This window comes from Eretmochelys imbricata, chromosome 1 (genome assembly GCF_965152235.1).
Source record: "Eretmochelys imbricata isolate rEreImb1 chromosome 1, rEreImb1.hap1, whole genome shotgun sequence".
NCBI classification, from domain to species: domain Eukaryota; kingdom Metazoa; phylum Chordata; order Testudines; family Cheloniidae; genus Eretmochelys; species Eretmochelys imbricata.
In genome coordinates this window covers 360181586-360205216 of record NC_135572.1, presented here as the reverse complement: position 1 = coordinate 360205216, position 23631 = coordinate 360181586, and the positions used below count along the sequence as shown (strand labels likewise).

The window sequence follows — 23631 nt, the reverse complement described above, 5'->3', positions numbered from 1 at the left end:
CAGGAATCCCGGGGACGCAGACAAAGGCACCGATGCCAGCCTTCTCATCAAAGCTGCTGCCCGCACCGTCTCCTGGCCTTCGTCATCCTCATCCTGAAAACATCCTGACCAGAGTGGGCCTAAAACACCATCCCAAGTGCCACTGGCAACTCCGAACGCCACCTGGGATCAAACCAAACTTGAACAGGAGCAATTCCAGCTCCAGCCCATCTCCACTAACGTCTTCTCTTTTACCCCCAAAACAGGACAGAAGGGATGAGCCCCCGGGGGCAGGGGGGGGAGCGGGGAGCAGGATGAATGGGCCGTGTCTCAGGGGTAGCGATGTTTTCACCAGAAGGCCAGGCCCTCCTCATTCTTAATTCATTCCCTTTCCTGCCCCTGAAGCCCTAGCTCTGGAGCCAGGCGACACATGGAAGTGGCCAGGCCAGGATCAGGAACAGGAGGAAGGAGACACACACTGAGCTGAATGCTCCAGGGAAAGTTTATTATCACGTCACTGTGCTGAGATTGCTGAGAAGAGCAGAGCACAGGTGCGACAGAGAGAGAAGGGGGCACAGCAGAGTGGGAGTGACACAGCATAACACAGCGATGCTTTGCCAAAGGTGCTTTGCAGCCGGGGACACAGGACCTGGTCCCCCAGGGCAGCCAGAGGGACCGAATCCCCAGGTGCAGGCAAGCTGCCTCCCCTAGGGTTTGCGCTTACAAATGAAAGAGTGTCTGTGTTCACAGGGATAATCATGCCATTTCTGAAAACCTAGAAAGAAAAACAGAAATGACCCATGGGGTGGGGCAGGGTGGGCCATTTCTGCTCGTACAGTGACCCCAACCCTGCCCCATTCCATGCCCCTCGGAGAAGATCCCAGCTCCTGTGCACAGATTGGGGCAGCCCCATCCTGCTGTAGAACTGATCAATGAAATTGTTTTTAATTGTTCACTTTACTCATATAACTTCATAAGCAAAGTTTATGAATTAAACAACATTCATTCATACCCCAATAACTGGCTAATTGGTTACCCCAATAACTGGCTAATTGAGTTTCACTTTCAATCCAATTGCTTCTTAAATCACTGAAATTTGCACTGCTTCAACATTGTAGCTTCTGCTCACTGTTTGTCATTCCTTTAACTTGCCCCAAACTCCATTTTAAAATGCTCACTCCATTTTTGCAAAACCCTGCTGTAATCTGATTAGTGTAGTTTAGATGTGGGAATGAGGTATGTACGGATGATGGAATCAACCTCCAGCCCCAGCCTGTCCTGATGAAAGAAAGTGTAAACACCCAACGGCTGAAGATGCAGACAACAGCCCTGACAAAGGAAGAGGAGTCCACCCTCAAAAGAAAAGAACAAAGGTACAATTGAAGAAACATCAAAGCCAGGTCCTAGGCTGCAAGTCATGTCTGCAGTTGACAGGGGATCAGTCACACCGGACCCAGAGGCAGAGTGACACAGCAAGACCGATAGATTCTGGATTCAAACTAAAGCCTACGAAAAGGATGGGGGAGATGGAAGACTTTGGAGGGTAACATTCTGCTGCCAACATGGAAGGGCATCGGTGCATGCCCAATAGAGACCCAGCCCTCCCTTGTGCCCGGCTTTCCTGGCCAGTTAGCCGCCACGAGCCCAAGCTACATTCAGGACTGGTAGCTATTCAGCAGCTGCAGAACATTTGGGGGTGTGTGTGTGTGTGTGTGTGTGTGTAAAAGTGTTAGCTATTAGCTAGTGGTTATAGATCAAATTGTGTTATAATAAACGTGACATCTTGTCTTGTCCCCTGAAACAATCCTGTGTGGTTTTGTCTGCATAACACTGGAAAGAGATGCCGAGGCTCAGCGTGAAAGGGGAGACGCCTGGTCCATGTGCTACTGCTCCTCGTGGGTGCGGGTTTCTGCTGCTGTTTGACTCTAGCCCCGTCCAGTGACTGCGGCCCTGGCTGTGCCCATCTGCTGGCATCAGGCCTCACAGACAGGGGGGCCTGTAACTCAAGACCGTATCATGACGCGCACGTACCAGGGGCTCCGTTAAGGTTACATAGGCAGCCTTAGTCTGGCACTTTCCTTGGCTTTGGGACTTCCATGTTCCTTTAACATAATTTTATGGGTGCAATTTAGGAATAGTTTATGAAAGTAATAAAGAATTAATGTTTTAGTAAAACGTTAATCAATTATTACAGAGCCCAATGGTCAATTGGCTGCTTGTTACTATAGCGTGTGACTGTCTACCACACCCGGCTTATGGCAAGCCCAGGCCTGTCCCAGTGATAAATGGAATTGGTCTGAGCCCCGACCCTGCCCCTCACTCCCCACACCCACTGGCACTGCAGGCCCCGTGCGGACACAGCACTCAGTGATCAGGGCCAGGCAGGGGATTCATTGTGTATTTCGCTCCTCTCCTGTTCAGAACCTGTCTGCAAAGCGACCCCTCGTTATCCACTAACACTGGCCAGTCCAGAGGTTCTCAAACTTGGGATCCGGACCCCTTATGGGGTTGCAAGGTGGTTACATGGCGGCAGGGAGCTGTCAGCTCTGTGGGGCTGACAGCCCCGAACCCCATTACATTAACTGACCCCTCTCCTTGTGAACGTATAACGGGGGTCACACTGAGAGGCTTGCGGTGCAGAAGGGGTCACCAATACAAAAAGGTTGAAAACCACTGGGCTAGTCGCTGCCGCCGTCTGGGCTATTTGGAACTTCTTCCCCTCCCCACTGGCGCCGTGAGCCCTCGGTCACGTACGCTACTGCCACGGGGTCTGCTCCCTGGCTGCAGCTTCTGCGAACGATCCCCTCCCGGTGCCAGTTTCCTTGGGAACCTTCATTCGTGCTCAGTCTGTGAACATTCCGAGATGGTGCAGCACTTTCACAAGCAGCCGGCATGTGTGCAAATGCTTGTGAGGAACACGACCCCGCAAGGGGGCCAAATGCAGCTCGGTGCCCACATCATTGTGTGGATCAGTGTTTGCAGAGCAGGGGTGCAACAGTGACTCAGAGCCATCCCCCTTTAACAGCTCAGCAGAGTCCCCCTCTGGGGCCAGGGGGGGTGTGTACACACACGTCTCTCTTGCCTGTCACTGGAGCAGAGATGTGAACTGACGCAGGGGATCTGGTAAGTAGGAGTTTTACCAGGTCAGACAAGGGGTTCTCGCCTGACTGCCCTCCCAGCATGGGGCAGGGAAGAGAGACGAGCAGGGATCGGCACCCCAGAGCGCGCTGCGGACAACTCGAATCAGTATCTCAGGACCTGTGTGGTCACAGAACTGCCAGGGTTCCCCTTGTAAGTGCATGTGGGTCTGATCCACCGACTTACCTGGACTTTCTAACACTACACAGGCCTCGTTTAGGTTCTGATTATCAGGTTGCCTGATATCCCAAGAACTGAAGCTGACCAGGGATTTATCGGCCCATCTCCAGCTTTGATTCTGCAGAGACAAAGGAGAGCAGAGCCCCTGTAAAACCCAAGATTACACAGCTAGAGACATGTCCCGGAGCCGAGGGGCCAGGGGAAGGGCACGGGCAGAGGCTGCCCAGTGACACTGGAGACACTGATCATTGCTGTGAAATGTCAGCGCTGACAACCAGGGCTACACTTACTGGCAGCTGAAGTTACACCAGGACCAGCCCAAGCCCTCGGAAGCATGAAAATAGCAAGTGAAGGGAGAGTCTCCAGCACCCCCTGCCCCTGCCATCCCCACTTCGCCGAGGGGAGCGCACCCCGACCTGCCCTCAGCTTCCACGTCCATCTCCAGCCCAGCCCGACAGGCAACCACGGCAGCGTCATCCCACGCGCTGTCCCGCAGACCCACGCTGCTGACCCGTTCTCTCCCGTGTGCACCGACCAACACGACGACGCTCCCAAAGCCCATCCACAGGAGAGTTACTCTGCTCCCCGCTGCAGAGATCACGGAGTTAGTTCTGGGGGACGGGGGTGCTGGATGAAGCTGGGGTTCGCACTGTAGGGGATCAGGGCCTGCAGCAGAATTAGTCACCTGGCAACCCAACCAGCGCAGCCAGCCGGCTGCAGGCCACCGGACTCACTGCACCACCTGCCTGGGCAGGAAGGGCAGCTGGCCGGCTCTTAGCCCAGCAGCTCTCTGGCTGCTCAGTGTGTTCATGCCACGGCCGCGATCCTCCCTGTGCTGCTGCTCCTCTTCGTGCTCCTGTCCTGCTCCAGCCCTGCTCCATGTCCTGCTCCTGCTTGTTTCCCAGCCTTGCTCCTGCTCAGTCCTGGCCGCCTCAGCTTGCTCCTGGTCCTGGCTTCCTTACCCTGACCTTTCCCTGTTATTAATTCCCCAGGCTTTTGTATGGGGCCCTGTCCCTTGGTAGGCAGCTCCTCAGTGGGTGGGCGCAGGGGGAGCTGCACAGGGGGAGCTGCCGAGGGGCAGAGGCCGTGCTGACATTGCCCCAGGCTCTGTTAACGCCCCGAGGGGCGACAGGCTGCGACATGGGCCAGGAGGTCTCTGTCTCTGGCATTTGATCACAGTGAGAAGTGAGGAGGCCAAGAGCAGCCGGGCGTGTTTAGCAGGTGACAGCCTGTCGGCTGCAGGGAGCCTCGTGCAGGAGTCTGCTCAGACGCTGCCCCCGAAGCACCAGCCTCTCCCGTGCTCTGGTCCAGACAGGAGCGGCTGCAGCAGGGACCGTCTGTGAGGCCCAGCAGTGCTGCCCACAGAGCTCCCCCGTCTCCCATCGGTACCACCGGCGCATTGCTCTCCGGCTTCCCGCCGGGCAGCAGGGCCAGCCGCACCCACCACGTGCCACCAGCCCAGAGCTCTCAGAAACGGCCCGTCCAGCCTCCGCAGCTGGCTGTGTGGATTACATAGAAGATTTGTCCTCATGCAAGTCCCACGTCACACACATGACCATACACAGCATCCCTGCCGGCGTCCTGCCCCGAGTCCATGGGGAAGCAGCAGCAGCTGGGCAGGGCCCCAGGGAGAGACACTAATTGATCCTGTCCTGGAAACCAGCCTCTTTGCTGGGCTAGAGACTGGACTGGAGCGCTTCCCCCCGCTGCTCCCCTCCCCCCGGCACTGGCCTGCAGAGCCCTGACTCGCAACTGGCCTGGCCCAGGGGCCAAACAAGAACCGCGGTTGCCCACTTTGAACTGTAAGCGATTAAGCCTCTGTAGCTAGGGGGTATCTGCCACCTTCCCGTTCCTGCCAGCCCCAGGACCTGCCTTGTCCTGAACCTGTGTTGGGTGGGTATCGGGCCCCACCGGGGATCCCGCTACAGGCCTGGAGCTGAAGCGCCTCTGGCCAGGGGACCCCCCCATCACTAAGCCCACCCTGAGGACGAATACACCCAGAGTGACAGCACTCCCAGGGCTCGGCTGCCCTGGCATTGTTCGCCCTGCCCGTGTGGCTGCCCCTTTCCACGAGCCCTCGTCTAGACGTCTCGTCCGTGTGGGGCTGGGGCTGACTCTCGTGCCGGGCGTGTACGGTCTGAGCACAGCGGGCCGGTGTGGGGGTCCCTGGGCGCTCGTGTAACGAATGTGAATATTAATACCAGCAGTTTATACTCTGCCCCGGGCGCTGGGGATCGATCCGGTGACTGAAAACCCAGACGGTTACAGCCCCTTTTCACCCCTTTCCAATGGAAATCCTGCTCTGGCAGCACCCCCGCCCCAAACAACCACCTCACTGAGCAGAGAAACAGAACCCGGGGCACGGGGGGGCTGCCAGGGGCCCAGCGGGCACCGGGCACTCACCTCCTCAAGATCCAACAGTCCGATCCAGACGGGACTGTTCCTTCTGTGGTACCGCTTGACATAAAGAGCCAACACATTATTTTCTCCAGTACTGTGAATGGAGACGAGATGGGCCCCGTTCCCATGGTGCCGGCACTCAACCTGGGCCAAGAAGAAACAAAACCAGTTACCCCCCAGCCCCACTGCAGGGAGCAGCAGGAGCGAGTCCAGCCCTGTTCTGGGGCCCTGCCTCCCCCGGGCAGCAAGGGCTGTGAGGGGACAGGACCCCCTGTTGGCGCCTCTCCCCACCCCCAGCACCAATAGGAGAAGCCTCCCTCCTGTGAATGTGGCTGACAGGAACCACAGTTTCCCCAGCCCCTCCAGAGCACGAGCACAGGGAATTCCCAGCCCCATGGTCACATCCACATGCACCCAGGGCCCCCCAGCATTACACGGGGCCACAGCCCCGCCATGAGGTCCGGGCAGTGACTCCCTGGCCACTTGCCAGCCAGCAATGGGGATGGAACCGGAGACCTTCAGCACAGCCCTGCCCCCGGAGCCAAGGGAGCTGCTTTGGTAACACCGAGTAAGGAGCAGCCCCTCTGGAGCCGGGACCCCACTTGGCCCAGGCCATCCCTGGCAGACACAGCACAGGACAGGCGCGTTGGGTCCAGAGGAGATCGCGCCCCACCAGGAGCTACGTTTACATTGCATTCTACTCCCCAGCCTGGCCAGGGCAGGTTGATCCCTCACAGCCTGTTCCCGGGGCTCTGGCTGGGGCAGTGTGAAATGTGCCAGCCCTGGGCTCCCACCCCTCCCACCAGAGCTGATTCCCCAGCCCAGCCCCACTCACTGACTCTGATACTGAGCCTAACCCTCCCCAACCCCGCAGCCTCCGGCTCCAGCCCAGCGCCCCTGAGCCCCGCTGCTTCCACCCCCGTCGCCGCCTCTCACCTCAGCCTCTATCCAGGTTTTCTCTTGGAAGAAGTATCCATAGCAGTTGCCTTGGAAGAGCAGCCAGCCCTCGGGACAGGTCACATCTCGTGCCCCTGCAGAGAGAGGGGATTGAGGGGGGCAGTGGTGGGGACAGGACACCGCGGTTAGAGGCTGTTTCAGAGGCACAGCCGTGGCTTTCCCATTAGCACGAAAAACATCAGGAGCCCATTTGGGGCTGTGTCTGGCGGGCAGGACCCTCCTGGCTCTGGGGCTGCAGGAAGAAGCTGGGTTTGCCCAGACCCCACACTGGCAGAACGGGGGCCCAGGAACCCAGCCCTGAGCAGGGATCCCAGCAGGGCAGGACCTCTGGGTCAGAATGGGAGGTGGGCTCCTTTCCCATGGCTTCCTGGAGAAAGGAAGGAGCCCCCATATTATGGGGTGACTGATAGCTTTTCCCTGCCCTTGCCCCTGCCCCAGGGAGCCCCTTGGACTCTCAGCCCAAGGGAAGGGGGGAAATATGTAGCTGCCAGCCACAGTGGCCCGCATTCTGGTGCAGCCCTTGGGCAGAGGGAATTCCTGCCACCCTGAGCTTCTCCCCCTCTCCCTTTGGGCCACGCGGGACAGTGGGGGCAGGGAAGCTGGAATGGAGGGGGAGGGGCAGGAAGATGAAGGGAACAGCCAGGAGCAAGGGGTGAAGCTGAGGGAGCAATGGGGTTGGCACAGACTGGGATCAGATTGGAAATTGGGAGCAGGAGCCCAGTACTGGATGGAAGGAGCTGGGGGATTGTAGGAGGAGGAAAGGAGAGAGAGGTGCCTAAGGAGATGCAATTGGGGCATAAAAAGGAGAAATAGCAGGGATCTGTGGTGCTGGGGCAGAGGGGAGGGGAACACTCGTGAAGGCATTTCTCTTCACAGTTGGGGGGAAAGACAAGAACAAAAAATGTGGAAATGGCTTAGTGTCTTTTGTTTCAGTTTTCACCAAAAAGTTTAGTAGCAATCAGACATCTAACTTAGAATGATAAAATCATAGAAGATTAGGGTTGGAAGAGACCTCAGGAGGTCATCTAGTCCATCCCCCTGCTCAAAGCAGGACCAATCCCCAAATAAATCATCCCAGCCAGGGCTTTGTCAAGCTGGGACTTAAAAACCTCTAAGGATGGAGATTGCACCACCTCCCTAGGTAACCCCTTCCAGTGCTTCACCTCCCTCCAAGTGAAATAGTTTTTCCTAATATCCAACCTAGACCTCCCTCACTGCAACTTGAGACCATTGCTCCTTGTTCTGTCTTCTGCCACCACTGAGAACAGCCTAGCTCCATCCCCTTTGGAACCCCCCTTCAGGTAGTTGAAGGCTGCTATCAAATCCCCCGCCACTCTTCTCTTCTGCAGACTAAATAACCCCAGTTCCCTCAGCCTCTCCTCGTAAGTCATGTGCCCCAGCCCCTTGATCATTTTCATTGCCCTCCGCTGGACTCTCTCCAATTTGTCCACATCCTTTCTGTAGTGGGGGGCCCAAAACTGGACACAGTACTCCATATGTGGCTTCACCAGTACCGAATAGAGGGGCAACAAGGGCACACTGCTGACTCATATCCAGCTTCTCGTCCACTGTAACCCCTAGGTCCTTTTCTGCAGAACTGCTGCTTAGCCAGTCGGTCCCCTGTAGCAGTACATGGGATTCTTCAGTTCTAAGCCCTGGTCTACACTAGGAGTTGAGGTCGAATTTAGCAGCGTTAAATCGGTTTAACCCTGCACCCGTCCACATGACAAAGCCCTTTTTTTCGACTTACAGGGCTCTTAAAATCGATTTCCTTACTCCACCCCTGACAAGGGGATTAACGCTGAAATCGGCCTTGCCAGGTCGAATTTGGGGTACTGTGGACACAATTAGATGGTATTGGCCTCCGCGAGCTATCCCAGAGTGCTCCATTGTGACCGCTCTGGACAGCACTCTCAACTCAGATGCACTGGCCAGGTAGACAGGAAAAGGCCTGCGAACTTTTGAATTTCAATTTCCTGTTTGGCCAGTGTGGCAAGCTGCAGGTGACCATGCAGAGCTCATCAGCAGTGGTGACCATGATGGAGTCCCAGAATTGCAAAAGAGCTCCAGCATGGACCGAACGGGAGGGACGGGATCTGATCACTGTATGGGGAGAGGAATCCGTGCTATCAGAACTCCGTTCCAGTTTTTAAAATGCCAAAACATTTGTCAAAATCTCCCAGGGCATGAAGGACAGAGGCCATAACAGGGACCCAAGCAGTGCCGCGTGAAACTTAAGGAGCTGAGGCAAGCCTACCAGAAAACCAGAGAGGCAAATGGCTGCTCTGGGTCAGAGCCCAAAACATGCCGCTTCTATGATGAACTGCATGCCATTTTAGGGGGTTCAGCCACCACTACCCCAACCATGTTGTTTGACTCCTTCAATGGAGATGGAGGCAACACGGAAGAAGGTTTTGGGGATGAGGAAGATAGCTCACAGCAAGCAAGTGGATGTGACGAAGTGGGACTGTACTTAATGTTTCCTCTGAATAGTGTGGGGGTGCCTCAGTTTCCCCGAGGCAGTTCTTAAGTATCTAGGTGGTGGGATAAGGGTCTATGATCATTGCAGAGCCCCAGAGTGCAGGTGTGTGCAGGGGTCTGGACACAGAGAATGGCCGACACCCTGTTTCCTGGCAACTGATGACCTGGCCCTTCCCCCCTGCAAGGTGAGAGCTAAAGGGTTGGAGAACAAAGGAATCCGGTGACCTCCTGGCCCGGGAAAGGGACAAAGCCCAGAGGAGGAGGGGCTGGAGAGAGTTTCAGTTTGGGGCTGGCTGGAGACATGGAGTGAAGGGCAGACGTGGTTGTCTGGCTCACTGCCCCCCAAAATGGACCCAGCTGAGGGGTCCTGTTCTCTGCACCTACAAGCTCTGTGTTAGACCATGTTCCTGTTGTCTAATAAAACCTCTGTTTTACTGGCTGGCTGAGAGTCACGTCTGACTGCGGAGTTGGGGGGCAGGACCCTCTGGCTTCCCCAGGACCCCACCTGAGCGGACTCGCTGTGGGAAGTGCACGGAGGGGCAGAGGATGCTGAATGCTCCGAGGTCAGACCCAGGAAGGTGGAAGCTGTGTGTCCTGAAGACAGGCTGCTCCCAGGAAGGCGACTGCCCCAAAGTCCTGACTGGCTTCATGGGGAGCAGTTCCAGAGCATTGCCCAGGGACTCCGTGACAGCGGAGAAGCTGGTTTTCCCGACTGCCAGGAACTGTTTCTCACCCTGGACCTGGAGCCAGTACCCCCCGAACCCACCCCAGGGTACCTCCCGGACCCGCCAGGTGGAGAAGAGACCTCTGGTGAGTCTACCTTTTAAAATACTATACATGGTTTAAAAGCAAGCGTGTTTAATGATTAATTTTCCTTGGCATTCGCAGCCAGTACAGCTCCTGGAAAAGTCTGTTAACGTGTCTGGGGATGGAGCAGAAATCCCCCACAGACGTCTCCATAAAGCTCTCCTGAATGTACTCCCAAAGCCTTTGCAAAAGGTTTCTGGGGAGGGCAGCCTTATTCCATCCACCATGGTAGGACACTTTACCACGCCAGGCCAGTAGCACGTAGTCGGGAATCATTGCAGAACAAAGCATTGCAGTGTATGTTTGCTGGCGTTCAAACAACATTCTTGCGGTTTATGTACTCACTGCCCTGGTAGTCCGGTCCCAAGATAGGGATATGGGTTCCGTCTATGGCCCCACCACAGTTAGGGAATCCCATTGCAGCAAAGCCATCCACTATGACCTGCACATTTCCCAGGGTCACTACCCTTGATATTGGCCGATCTTTGATTGCGTTGGCTACTTCCATCACAGCAGCCCCCACAGTAGACTTGCCCACTCCAAATTGATTCCTGACTGACCGGTAGCTGTCTGGCGTTGCAAGCTTCCAGAGGGCTATTGCCACTCGCTTCTCAACTGTGAGAGCTGCTCTCATCTTGGTATTCTTGTGCCTCAGGGCAGGGGAAAGCAAGTCACAAAGTTCCATGAAAGTGCCCTTACGCATGCGAAAGTTTCGCAGCCACTGGGAATCATCTCAGACCTGCAATACTATGTGGTCCCACCAGTCTGTGCTTGTTTCCTGAGCCCGGAATCAGCGTTCCACAGCATGAACCTGCCCCATTAGCACCATGATGCCCACATTGCCAGGGCCCCTGCTTTGAGAGAAGTCTGTGTCCATGTCCTCATCACTCTCGTCACCGCACTGACGTCACCTACTCTACCGGTTTCACTTTGCCAGGTTCTGGTGCTGCATATACTGCTGGATAATGCGCATGGTGTTTAATGTGCTCCTAATTGCCCAAGTGATCTGAGAGGGCTCCATGCTTGCTGTGGTATGGCGTCTGCACAGAAAAAAGGCGCGGAACGATTGTCTGCTGTTGCTCTGACGGAGGGAGGGGCGACTGATGACATGGCTTACAGGGTTGGCTTACAGGGAATTAAAATCAACAAAGGGGGTGGCTTTACATCCAGGAGAAACAAAAACAACTGTCACACAGAATGGCCCCCTCAAGGACTGAACTCAAAACCCTGGGTTGAGCAGGCCAGTGCTCAATCCAATGCTCAATCCACTGAACTATCCCTCCCCGAGGTATTTCAGGCAGGACTGAATCTCCATTAAACTTTTCAAGGTGCCCCTGACTAGACCTCACCGAAACAACTGTCGGCCGTTGATTTCACGGAGGGAGGTAGGAGCAAACGAATACAAAACAAATCTGGTCTATTTCTTGTTTTGATCCACTCCATCCATCTTTTGCATCTTTGGCTGGCAGCAGATGGTGTAATAGGACTGCTAGCCATCCTCATCTCCTGGCTGATCGGCAGAAGATGGTGCAAAAGGACTGCCAGCAGGACTAAAGAGAATGACCTGGTCGAGTCACTCCTGTTTCAGTCAATGCGCCCATGTCTGCCCAGGCGCTCCTGACCGACCTTACCAAGGCAGCCAGGAACACCTCGGACACGATGACGATGGTTTTCAGGCCTATTGCACCATCTGCTGCCACAAGGCAATGGGTTGCTGCTGCTGGGTAGCAATGCAGTACCACGTCTGCCAGTACCCAGGAGACGTACGGTGATGGTGAGCTGAGCGGGCTCCACGCTTGCCATGGTACGGCATCTGCATGGGTAAACCAGGAAAAAAGGCGCAAAATGATTGTCTGCCATTGCTTTCACGGACGGAGGGAGGGAGGGAAGGGGGACCTGATGACATGTACCCAGAACCACCCGCGACAATGTTTTTGCCCCATCAGGCATTGGGATCTCAACCCAGAATTCCAATGGGCGGCAGAGACTGTGGGAACTGCGGGATAGCTGCCCACAGTGCAACGCTCCGGAAGTCGACGCTAGCCTCGGTACTGTGGAAGCGCTCCGCCGAGTTAATGCATTTAGAGCATTTTGTGTGGGGACACACACAATCGACTATATAAAAACAATTTCTAAAAAACTGACTTCTATAAATTCAACCTAATTTCGTAATGTAGACATACCCTAAGTGCAGGACTCTGCACTTGTCCTTATTGAACCTCAGAAGATTTCTTTTGGCCCAATCCTCCAATTTGTCTAGGTCACTCTGGACCCTATCCCTACCCTCCAGCGTATCTACCTCTCCCCTCATCTTAGTGTCATATGTGAACTTGCTGAGGGTGCAATCCATCCCATCATCCAGATCATTAATAAAGATGTTGAAAAAACGTAGTGAACACTGGTGAAAATGAGGTAGGATCTGAGGCTAAAAGGGGAAAGAACAAAATTACTTAGACAAGTTACATGTCTTCAAGTTGCATGGGCCTAATGAAATACTTCCTAGAATACTCAAGGAGCTGACTGAGGAGATATCTGAGCCATTAGCGATTATCTTTGAAAACTCATGGAGGATGAGAGAGATTCCAGAGGACTGAAAGAGGGCAAATCTAGTGTCCATCTATAAAAAGGGAAATAAGGACAACCTAGGGAATTACAGACCAGTCAATTTATCTTCAATGCCCCAACAGATAATGGAGCAAATAATCAAGCAATCAATTTGCAAACGCCTAGATGATAATAAGGTGATAAGTATTCGTCAACATGGATGTGTCAAGAACAAATCCTGTCAAACCAACCTGATAGCTTTCTTTGACACGGTAACAAGCCTTGTGGATGGGAGCAAGTGGTAGATGTGCTATATCTTGACTTTAGTAAAGCTTTTGATACCGTCTCGCATAAACAAACTAGGGAAATACTATCTAAATGGAGCTACTATAAGGTGGGTGCATAGCTGCCTGGAAAACCATTCTCAGAGAGTAGTTATCAGTGGTTCACAGTCATGCTGGAAGAGCATAATGAGTGGGGTCCCACAGGGATCAGTTCTGGGTCCAGTTCTGTTCCATATCTTCATTGGTGGTTTAGACAATGGCATACAGAGTACACTTATAAAGTTTGTGGACAGTACCAGGCTGGGAGGAGTTGCAAGTGCTTTGGAGGATAAAATTAAAATTCAAAATGATCTGGACAAACTGGTGAAATGGTCTGAAGAAAACAGAATGAAATTCAATAAGGACAAATGCAAAGTACTCCACTTAGGAAGGAACAATCAGTTGCACACATACAAAGTGGGAAATGACTGCCCAGGAAGGAGTACCGCAGGAAGGGATCTGGGGGTCATAGTGGACCACAAGCTAAATCTGAGTCAACAGTATAATACTGTTGCAGAAAAAGGGAACATCATTCTGGGATGTATTAGCAGGAGTGTCATAAGCAAGACATGAGAAGTAATTCTCCCACTCTGCTCCGTGCTGATTAGGTCTCAGCTGGAGCATTGTGCCCAGTTCTGGGGGCCACATTTCAGGAAAGATGTGGACAAATTGGAGAAAGTCTAGAGAAGAGTAACATATATGAGTAACGGTTTAGAAAACACGATCTATGAGGGAAAATTGAAAAAATTGGATTTGTTTAGTCTGGAGAAGAGAAGACTAAGAGGAGACATGAGAACAGTTTTTAAGTACATAAAAGGTTACTACAAGGAGGGGAGAGACAAATTGTTCTTCTTAACCTCTGAGGACAGGACAAGAAGCAATGGAAACTTCCTAACTGTCAGGGTGGCTAAGCACTAGAATAAATTGTCCAGGGAGGTTGTGGAATCTCCATCACTGGAGATTTTTAAGAGCAGGTTAAACAAACACCTGTCAGAGATTGTCTAGTTATTATTAAGTCCTGCCTGGTGTGCAGGGGACTGGACTAGATGATCTCTCAAGTCCCCTCCAGTTCTACATTTCTATGATTCTCAGGGTCAGGGTCACAGAGGGAAGGGGTAGAGTTGTATCCCAGCAAGAGTAGGGAATGGGACAGTCTAGAGGAGAAGGACGTGATGGACAGATGATGTGCTGAGAATGAGACAGCCCAGCTGGGATCAGAGGCCGGATGAGGGAGAAGCCGGGGCTGGAGCAGAGCCATGACCAGCCCTTGGAAAGGGACCCCGTGGGGACACATCCAGCCAGTGGCAGGGGACCACGGGAGGGCAGGGTGGGAGCCTGTAGCTGACGGGGGCTAAGCGCCCGTTGCCCAGGGACTGGCCCCACCCAACCCTCATGGGAAAAGCCGACCCTGGGGGGCATTTCATCCACCTTCTTTCACCCACTCCCTGGGGAGGGGGCTGCAGGGCTGGGCTCCCCCTGGGGCAGTGACCCCCAGCAGCAGGAGACGGGCAGTGGCTCTGGGAGAGACGAGGGAAATTAATTAAATTCCCAAAGGGCCGGGCAGGGACTCACCTGCCAGCGAGGGGCTAAAGATCAGGCAGCTGAGGAGGCAGAGGCTGAAGTAGGTGACTGGCCCTATGTTCTCGCTTCCCCTGGGGGGAAAACACACCAGGGAGATGGGGCCATGAGAGCCTGAGACACCCTGGGAGTGACCCCATCCCACCATGGGGCATTTCCCAGGGGGAAGCGCTCCAGAGCTGGGCTGTTTGCTAAGGGGACTGGCTGGGCAGGAAGGGTCCTGAGGGATCCCAGCCCCCAGCCCCAGGGGTCCAGGCTCACAGCCCCCCATGGGGCAGGGGAGCTGTGTGGGGCCCGTCTCCCTGGGCTGGTTCCCATGGGCCCATCAGCCTGCGACTCTCCCTGCCCCTCCTCTCCAGCCACGCAGGGCAAGGCAGGGCAGGGCAGAGGCATGGGGAGCGGAGCCCCAGGGAGAGGATGCTCAGCACCAACCCAGGGGGACAGGGTGCGGGGGCTGCGCTGTGGGGGAAGGGGTGGGGCAGAGACGGCCCCAGGGACTCACCCAGAGCAAGTCCGGCCATGAGGCCCCATCACGGGGCTCGGCTGCCACCCAGCGAGGAGGAAGGAGGGACGGGAGGGGCAGGGACTCACCTGTCTGTCTGTCTGGGTGGCGGGTCTGGAGCGATGAGGATCGGAGCTCAGCCTGTACAGGGTGCTCTCTCCCAGGGGTATTTATAGACATACTGGGGGTGTGGTGTGGGGGAGAAAAGGGGGGGCAGGATGCTGAAAATGCAAATCAGCCAAGCTGGCAAATACAAGGATCCCAACCCAGAGCAAACAGAGACTCTGTGACCCGCCCATCAGCTGAACTGGGACCATCAGGAAGCCTTTGTTAGGGTGAGATCAAAGGCAGAGGCTTTGGGTAACGGGCCCATCCTGGGCCTCTGCAGGAACCTGAGTCCTTCATAGAATCAATCATAGAATCATAGAATATCAGGGTTGGAAGGGATCCCTGAAGGTCATCTAGTCCAACCCCCTGCTCGAAGCAGGACCAATTCCCAGTTAAATCATCCCAGCCAGGGCTTTGTCAAGCCTGACCTTAAAAACTTCTAAGGAAGGAGATTCTACCACCTCCCTAGGTAACGCATTCCAGTGTTTCACCACCCTCTTAGTGAAAAAGTTTTTCCTAATATCCAATCTAAACCTCCCCCACTGCAACTTGAGACCATTACTCCTCGTTCTGTCATCTGCTACCACTGAGAACAGTCTAGAGCCATCCTCTTTGGAACCCCCTTTCAGGTAGTTGAAAGCAGCTATCAAATCTCCCCTCATTCTTCTCTTCTGCAGACTAAACAATCCCAGCTCCCTCAGCCTCTCCTCATAAGTCATGTGTTCTAGACCCCTAATCATTTTTGTTGCCCTTCGCTGGACTCTCTCCAATTTATCCACATCCTTCTTGTAGTGTGGGGACCAAAACTGGACACAGTACTCCAGATGAGGCCTCACCAATGTCGAATAGAGGGGAACGATCACGTCCCTCGATCTGCTCGCTATGCCCCTACTTATACTTCTTCCCCCCCACATCTCTACCGTCTCCCTCGGCCAGGCTGTAGCCGGTTCTTTCCCATCCCGGGGCTCTGTAGCCCAGTCTCCTGTCTCTGGCCATGGCCAGGACCAGCTGCCTCATGGGAGATAACCTGCTTTGGTGAAGACACTGCCTGACCCGCAATGCTCAGCACCCAGCTCATGCCCTGAAGCAGGAGGGTTTATAGGCCAGCCTGAGCTCTGGGATAGTTTTAGCCTCACTGTTAGAACTCTGCATGTTCTTGTTATCCAGGTAAATATCGAGACATTTTCTGAACCCTGCTAAGCTATTGACCTCAATAATATACTGTGGCAGTGAGTTCCACAGTCTAATTACATGCTGTGTGAGAAAAGTATTTCCTTTCTGGTGCTTTTCAGTACTGGCCTGTCCCCGTGTGCTTGTGTTAGGAGACGGGCTGAACAGACATTCCCAATCTCCCTTCTCTAGAGCTGTTGTTATTCTGTATATTTTGCATGTCTCCTGTCATGCGTCACCTCTGTCAGGTAATCTGTCAATCTCTCTCCATGTGGACGTTGCTCCACCCTCGGGGCTGACCCAGACTGCGCACAGCGTCCAGACGAGGCTACGCCATTGATCTACAGAGCAGCACTGTAATGTTTCCGTAGTATTTTCCATCCCATCCCTCGTGCATCCCAGCAGCCTTTGCTTTTTTGGCCACAGCTGCACATTGAGTCTCTTCTCCTGACTAACCGCGATAACTCTGTGCTGTCTGCACGTTTTCCTGCCTTGCTGCGCACCCCCCTTTCCAGATCATTAAGAAATGTAGGAAACAACACAGGACCTAGTCGGGAACCCTGAGGCCCTGCTGTCATGGTGAACGTTGCCCAGTTAACCCTGTTCTGGGTTTCCCATCCCTTAGCCAGTGCCTGATCCTGACAATACTTTGCCCTCACCCCAAGGCCACCCACCTTCATTAGGGCTGGGCCAGGAGCCTGGGTGAGGAGCCAGGGAGTCTGTCTGTGCCGTCAATGAGTTCTATAGTAAGTGACGAACGCTTTGGATGTATATTCGCCAAGCTGCAATCTCTGTTCTGAGTGTGAGCGCTGGTTGTCGTCTCTCTTCTGTGTCTTCCCCTGTGTGTTGGACTGGAATGCCAAAGGGGGTGGCAGAAAGCTAACCAAAGGATGCCACCAACTTTGTGTCCAACCACTGGCGTGTAACCGCTGTCGACAAAAGGCAGAGGGACCAGCTTAGCAGGGCAAAGGCTGCCTAGCACCACGGTCACCTCCTGGGACTGACAGCAGGTCTGGCTGGTCACAACCTAGGTGAGGCATCTGCGGGGGCATGCAGGGTCAATTGCACCCGAGATTTGTGCTCGGCCTGCCGGGGGGAGAGAGAGGGGCTCCATTCTCCCGCCACACCTGCCCTCTGTCTCCCTCGACCTCTGTCCCCAGCAGCGGGGCCTGAGGGGGAAGCAGAGACCGTGGTCTGCCATTGGCACCTCTCCAGCCGGGCTCTCTCAGGCGTCAGCTTCAGCCCTGCGAGAAGTGGCTGTGTCCCACTCCCCGCCTGGGCCTGCCTGCCAAGGAGAGCAGCCAATCGTGCTGGCAGGAGGCACGAAAGAAGAAAGACAGAGCCCCTGCCCGACAGGGGTGGGGTGGGGAGAATGCGGTGGGCCCTGAGCTGGGCACAGGGTGGGGTGGGGGTTAGTGCCAGGAGCAGGTTCCTTGGACTCTGCTCAGCCGGTGCTGGCCCCAGCCATGCCCAGAGGCAAGTGCTCCCCACTTCTTTGTCCCCAGCTCCCTCAGGAGCCAGCGGGATTGGCTGCCCTGACCCAGGGAGGTGGGGCTGGAAGTATAATCAGTCATCACAAACCATAACAAACACAGATCAGTTTGTTTTCATGATAATCATGGACATTATTACAGGCGGGGTTATGCCTTTTCAGCCCTGCAGGGCTCTGCAGTGATTTGGAAACTGAGGTTTAACCTCCAGAAAGACCCAAACGCTCCCTGGCCAGGTCTAGATAATCAAACAAGTTTGGGGTTTGGAGTCCAAGTCACGATGGAGCCAAGAGGAGCTAAGAAAAGCATTGGAACAATTTGCAAATTGGGATCCTGCTGATTTTGAAAGTTGAGGGCTCTTCCTCATCGATTCTAGCACGTCTTCTGGATGTTTGCATGGCAATAAATACTTGGAGATTAAAGGATATTTAAAGGAGGCTTCCTCGGAATGTTTGCAAAGTGGCTAATGTTTCCCTTTCACCCTTCCAGCTGCCCTCAGGTCCCATTACACCAGGCACTTTGAAACGGGTCCATTTCTGACATTGATTTAGGTAAGAGGAAGTTTTAAAGGGCAGAACCAGTAAACCACTTAAGGAACTGATATTATCTGAACCCCTGACACAATTATCTTTCCGGGACGCTTATGGAGCTAAGAATCTGCAGAAGATTTTCATTGTCAACTTCTAAACTGGCCAGGGCTACTTCGCAAAGGAAATTCTGGGGTGAAATTGCCTCTCCGCCCACAAGCTCCTCCTACCCAGCCCTGTACAGACACTGTCAGTAGCAGAGGCACGGAGCCAGAGAGCTCGCTAAACATTGTTCAGGAAGGTCGGGGTGGACCTGGGAACAGGACCCTGATCTCCGACATGGCAGACCCATGTTTCAGCCACCAGACCACGGGGCCCTTCATCCAGCTGTGCCAGGCTCTGTGCTTTCCCAAACCAGCTGTAAAATGGGGATAATGATGTGACACTATACCCCATATTCATCATACTGGTATCATTATGATCTGATTATTACAAAGTTATGATGCATCTTGTACAAAATGTGCCCTGTGAGGTGTTTATGGAAAAGTGATGATTTGCTATATGTGATTATCCTATTTGCATGCATGTATCATTTTTGTATCTGAAGTTATGAATATTGACTATGTGTCTGTATTTCAAATGAGCTTACTCTGCATAACACCCACAATGAGCCTTTCAGGTTCAACAATGAAGAAGCTAGACCAGAGATGGGCAAACTATGGCCCAAGGGCCACATCCGGCCTGTGGAACCATCCTGCCCGGCCCCTGAGCTCCCAGCCGGGGAGGCTAGCCCCCGCCTCTCCCCTGCAGCCATGCCACCGTGCAGGGAGCACTCTGGCGCTCCTGCCGGGCAGCATGGCTTGTGCCTGCCCACCTCCCAGGCTTTCCAATAAGCCTGTCCTGCCGCTCTGAGTGGCCTGGTAAGGGGGCAGGGAATCCTGGGGGGCAGTCAGGGGACAGGGAGCGGTTGGACAGGGTGGAGTTTTGGGGGGGCTGTCAGGGGATGGGGAACGGGGGGTTGGATGTGGGGGTCCTGGGGGGCCTGTCAGGGGGCAGGGGTGTGGATAGGGGTCGGGGCAGTCAGGGGACAGGGAGCAGGGGGGGAGTTGGATTGGAGGCGGGGTCCCGGGGGGCAGTCGGGGTGGGGGGGTCCCAGCAGGGGGCAGTCAGGGGACAAAGAGCAGGGGGGGTTGGATAGGTTGAGGGCTCTGAGGGGGGCAGTCAGGGTGTGGGAAGTGGGAGGGAGCAGGGACCAGGCTGTTTTGGGAGGCACAGCCTTCCTGACCTGGCCCTTTGTACCATTTCACAACACCCACGTGGCCCTGGGGCCAACAAGTTTGCCCACCCCGAGCTAGACAGTGCTGATGGGCCATCAACAATGGACCATGGAAGAACGTAGCCTTCCTGGGAATGCTTCAGACAGCCTGTGGATAACAGCTGCTATGACTCAGCAAGACATGCCAGGGCATGTGACCAGACCACATGACACTGAACTCCATTTTGGTACCTGTATTTTTCCATAAACTGGGCTGGGAACCTGGCTTGCTGAAACAAAGGGTTCCTGCCATATGGAGACAGTATATAAGGTGGGGAGTGACATCATGATTTGTCTTCATTCCCCCATGATTCAACACCTGAAAGAAGCTCTGGAAGACAAAGGACTTGAAATAGGGGAGGGGAACCCAAGCTGCAAGGCTGATGCAGCTTGTGCCTTAAGAATATGCAAGCTTGCTTGTATCATCAGTCAGGATGAACTATTGCTAATTCAAACCCCATCTATCTAGTATATTAGGAGTAGCGTGCGTTTTTGTTTATTTGCTAGGTAATCTGCTTTGATCTGTTTGTATCACTTAAAATCTAATCTATCTACTTGTTTTATGTTTTATCTTAACCAATGTGTTTTGAGTGAAGTGTATGGGAAAATCTCAGCTTGGTTAACATAGACTTGCTGCATATCTTCCCCACATCAAGGGGGGAGCAAACTATATTAATAAGCTTCCACCGAATAGATCCCTGTGCAGTGCAAGACGGTATAATTCTGGGTCTATACTCCAGTAGGGGTGCAAGGCTGGGGAGCTGGGAAATTGGCTGGTGTCTTCTGTTTGTCCATAAGTGGCTTAGGTAAAGCACTCAGGTAACTCAGTTGGGTGTATGGCACCACCTGCTGTCATGTTGGGTGATAACAGTCCCTGGAGAGGCTGGCTGTGTATCATCAGCGGAGCAGCATAAGAAAGGCTAACCCAGCTGAATTGTTAGGGGGCACAGTGGTTCCAACAGCTCCCAGACTGCATCCCAAGGATGACAACCTGTCACAAATGATGCTTAGCTACCTTACTAAGGTCAAGAGACTCATAGCATATGAGGCCAGATAATCACCTAATCATCTAGTCTGAACTCTTGTATATCACACACCAGGTGACTTAATGTAGCTACCCCCAGACTGAACCCAACAACTTGTGTTTGGCTAAAACATCTTCCATAAAGCAGCCAGTTAGAGGTGACGCATGGGGTCACATTCCCCCCAGATTTTTGCCAGGGTTTGCTGTCCCCTCTTGGTCACATGGTGTGGCTGGGCCCCCTCCCCGCACAGCAGCTGCTGGAGCTGACAAGCTGGGAGTTGTGACTATGGGGAGAGGCAGCAGGAAACAGCTGGGAGCTGCAGAGAGGGGCCACTGAGGGTAAGAGGGGGGTGTGCCTGTGGGGCCCATGACTTTTCTGCACCCTCTCCAATTTTTCAACATCCTTTTAAACATACGGAACACAGGACTGGTTGCAATATCAGCCTCACCAGTGCCATATAGAGAGTAAAACACTCTCCTTGCTTCTACCCACTACTCCCCTGTTTATACACCTAAGGGTTGCCTTAGCCCCTTTTGCCACAGCTTGAGTTGAGTTGCTTGTCTGCTATGGCCCCTAAATCCCTTTAGAGTCTCTGCTTTCCAGGACACAGGCCCACATGCTTTAGGTGTGGCTGGCAGTTCTTATACCTAGATATATGAATTTGCATTTGACCCATTTTGTTTGAATGGGCCCAGCTTACCAAACAATCCAGATCATTTTGTATGACTGCCATGTCCTCATCAATATTCACCACACGGACAATCTCCGTGTCATTCACAAGTTTTATCAGCTGTGATTTCATGTTTCACTCCGAGATCATTGGTGAAAACGTTGAACAGCTTTGTGCCTAGTACTGATCCCTGCAGACTCTTATAGAAACACCCCATTCAGAAACTGCAGAACTGGAATTAATTTGTAAACTGGACACCATCAAATTAGGCCTGAATAAAGATTGGGAGTGGATGAGTCATTACAAAAAGTAATTTCCCCATAATAATTCCCCCCCTACTGTTACTCACACCTTCTTGTCAACTGTTTGAAATGGGTCACCCTCATTACCACTACAAAAGTGATTTTTCCTCCATTGGTATTCTACTGTTAATTGAATTGTCTCGTTAGCACTGACCCCCCACTTGGTAACGCAACTCCCATCTTTTCATGTACTGTGTACATATATCTGCTACTGTATTTTCCACTCCATGCATCTGATGAAGTCGGTTTTAGCCCACGAAAGCTTATGCCCAAATAAATTTGTTAGTCTCTAAGGTGCCAAAAGGATGCCTCGTTGTTTTTGCTGATACAGACTAACATGGCTACCACTCTGGAACCCCATTCAGTGATGGTTTTGCATTGACAACTGCTTTCTGAGATCTGTCAGTTAGCCAGTTCTAATCCACTTAACAGGAACTCTATTGATACTGTATAGTGCTAATTTTTAAATCAGAATTTCATATGGTATTAAGTCAAAGGCCTCACAAAGGTCTTAGTATATTATATGCAGGGTTGCTGTAGCCGTGTCAAGTCTCTCTAAGTATATTATATCTAGAAACAGTTACTTGTATCTACCAAACCTGAATTTGAAATCAGTTTTATTGACAGGACCTATTTTTTATATGTAACATCCTGCTTTCTCAGAGTGGTGCTGTGTCCCCCTGTAGTGGTATGTAGTGGTCTTGTGGTCATCCCTCCCATTCTGGGTCGGAGGAGGGCCACACTTTCTCACTATGCTGTTGGGGTCACTGCCTAGTCTCAGGAGAATTATCAACCCTGGTACTAGTGTCCCAACTGCCCTAACGTGCCAAACCCCAAACAGTCTATAGGCTCTGGCCCTCAGGTAGGGGCAGAGCAGTGGATGGTTTAGTCACTTAGGCAGGGCAGGGCACCAAACAGCCTAGGGCTCCAGTCCTAAGGCAGGGCAGACCAGTGAATAGGCTACTGTCCTAGCTTCGGCAGATTCATAGATTCATAGATATTTAGGTCAGAAGGGACCATTATGATCATCTAGTCTGACCTCCTGCACAACGCAGGCCACAGAATTTCACCCACCACTCCTACAAAAAAAAACCTCACACCTATATCTGTGCTATTGAAGTCCTCAAATTGTAGTTTAAAGACCTCAAGGAGCAGAGAATCCTCCAGCAAGTGACCCGTGCCCCATGCTACAGAGGAAGGCGAAAAACCTCCAGGGCCTCTTCCAATCTGCCCTGGAGGAAAATTCCTTCCCGACCCCAAATATGGCGATCAGCTAAACCCTGAGCATATGGGCAAGATTCATCAGCCAGATACTACAGAAAATTCTTTCCCAGGTAACTTGGATCTTACCCCATCTAAAACCCATCACAGGCCATTGGGCCTATTTACCATGAATATTTAATTACCAAAACCATGTTATCCCATCATACCATCTCCTCCATAAACTTATCGAGTTTAATCTTAAAGCAAGATAGATCTTTTGCCCCCACTACTTCCCTCGGAAGGCTATTCCAAAACTTCACTCCTCTGATGGTTAGAAACCTTCGTCTAATTTCTAATCTAAATTTCCTAGTGGCCAGTTTATATCCATTTGTTCTTGTGTCCACATTGGTACTGAGTTTAAATAATTCCTCTCCCTCTCTGGTATTTATCCCTCTGATATATTTATAGAGAGCAATCATATCTCCCCTCAGCCTTCTTTTAGTTAGGCTAAACAAGCCAAGCTCCCTGAGTCTCCTTTCATAAGACAAGTTTTCCATTCCTCGGATCATCCTAGTAGCCCTTCTCTGTACCTGTTCCAGTTTGAATTCATCCTTCTTAAACATGGGAGACCAGAACTGCACACAGTACTCCAGGTGAGGTCTCACCAGTGCCTTATATAACGGTACTAAAACCTCCTTATCCCTACTGGAAATACCTCTCCTGATGCATCCCAAGACGACATTAGCTTTTTTCACAGCCATATCACATTGGCAGCTCATAGTCATCCTATGATCAACCAATACTCCAAGGTCCTTTTCCTCCTCCGTTACTTCTAGTTGATGCGTCCCTAGCTTATAACTAAAATTCTTGTTATTAATCCCTAAATGCATGACCTTACACTTCTCACTATTAAATTTCATCCTATTCCTATT

At 52.8% G+C, this 23631-nt stretch overlaps 1 protein-coding gene across 1 annotated transcript; it reads right to left on the bottom strand.

Moving 5' to 3' along the window:
- Positions 1 to 686: 686 nt before the first annotated feature.
- On the bottom strand, positions 687 to 21326 carry LOC144259255 (C-type lectin BpLec-like). The gene is made up of 7 exons (XM_077807452.1): positions 21225 to 21326; positions 17052 to 17194; positions 14382 to 14461; positions 6634 to 6728; positions 5701 to 5841; positions 3304 to 3415; positions 687 to 754 (listed from the first exon to the last, which is right to left on the bottom strand). The coding sequence occupies exons 1-7, from the start codon at positions 21324 to 21326 to the stop codon at positions 687 to 689; spliced, it is 741 nt and encodes a 246-aa protein (XP_077663578.1).
- Between the last annotated feature and the right edge of the window lie 2305 nt (positions 21327 to 23631).

What these genes read in the sequence shown, in the direction of transcription:
- LOC144259255 (XM_077807452.1), bottom strand. Translation starts at nt 21,326, where the DNA reads ATGAAATCACAGCTGATAAAACTTGTGAATGACACGGAGATTGTCCGT. An exon ending in AAAGTTGGTGGCATCCTTTG is followed by an intron (nt 14,462 to 17,051) that starts GTTAGCTTTCTG and finishes TTTTCCCCCCAG; the next exon opens with GGGAAGCGAGAACATAGGGC. An exon ending in CTTTAGCCCCTCGCTGGCAG is followed by an intron (nt 6,729 to 14,381) that starts GTGAGTCCCTGC and finishes CTCTCTCTGCAG; the next exon opens with GGGCACGAGATGTGACCTGT.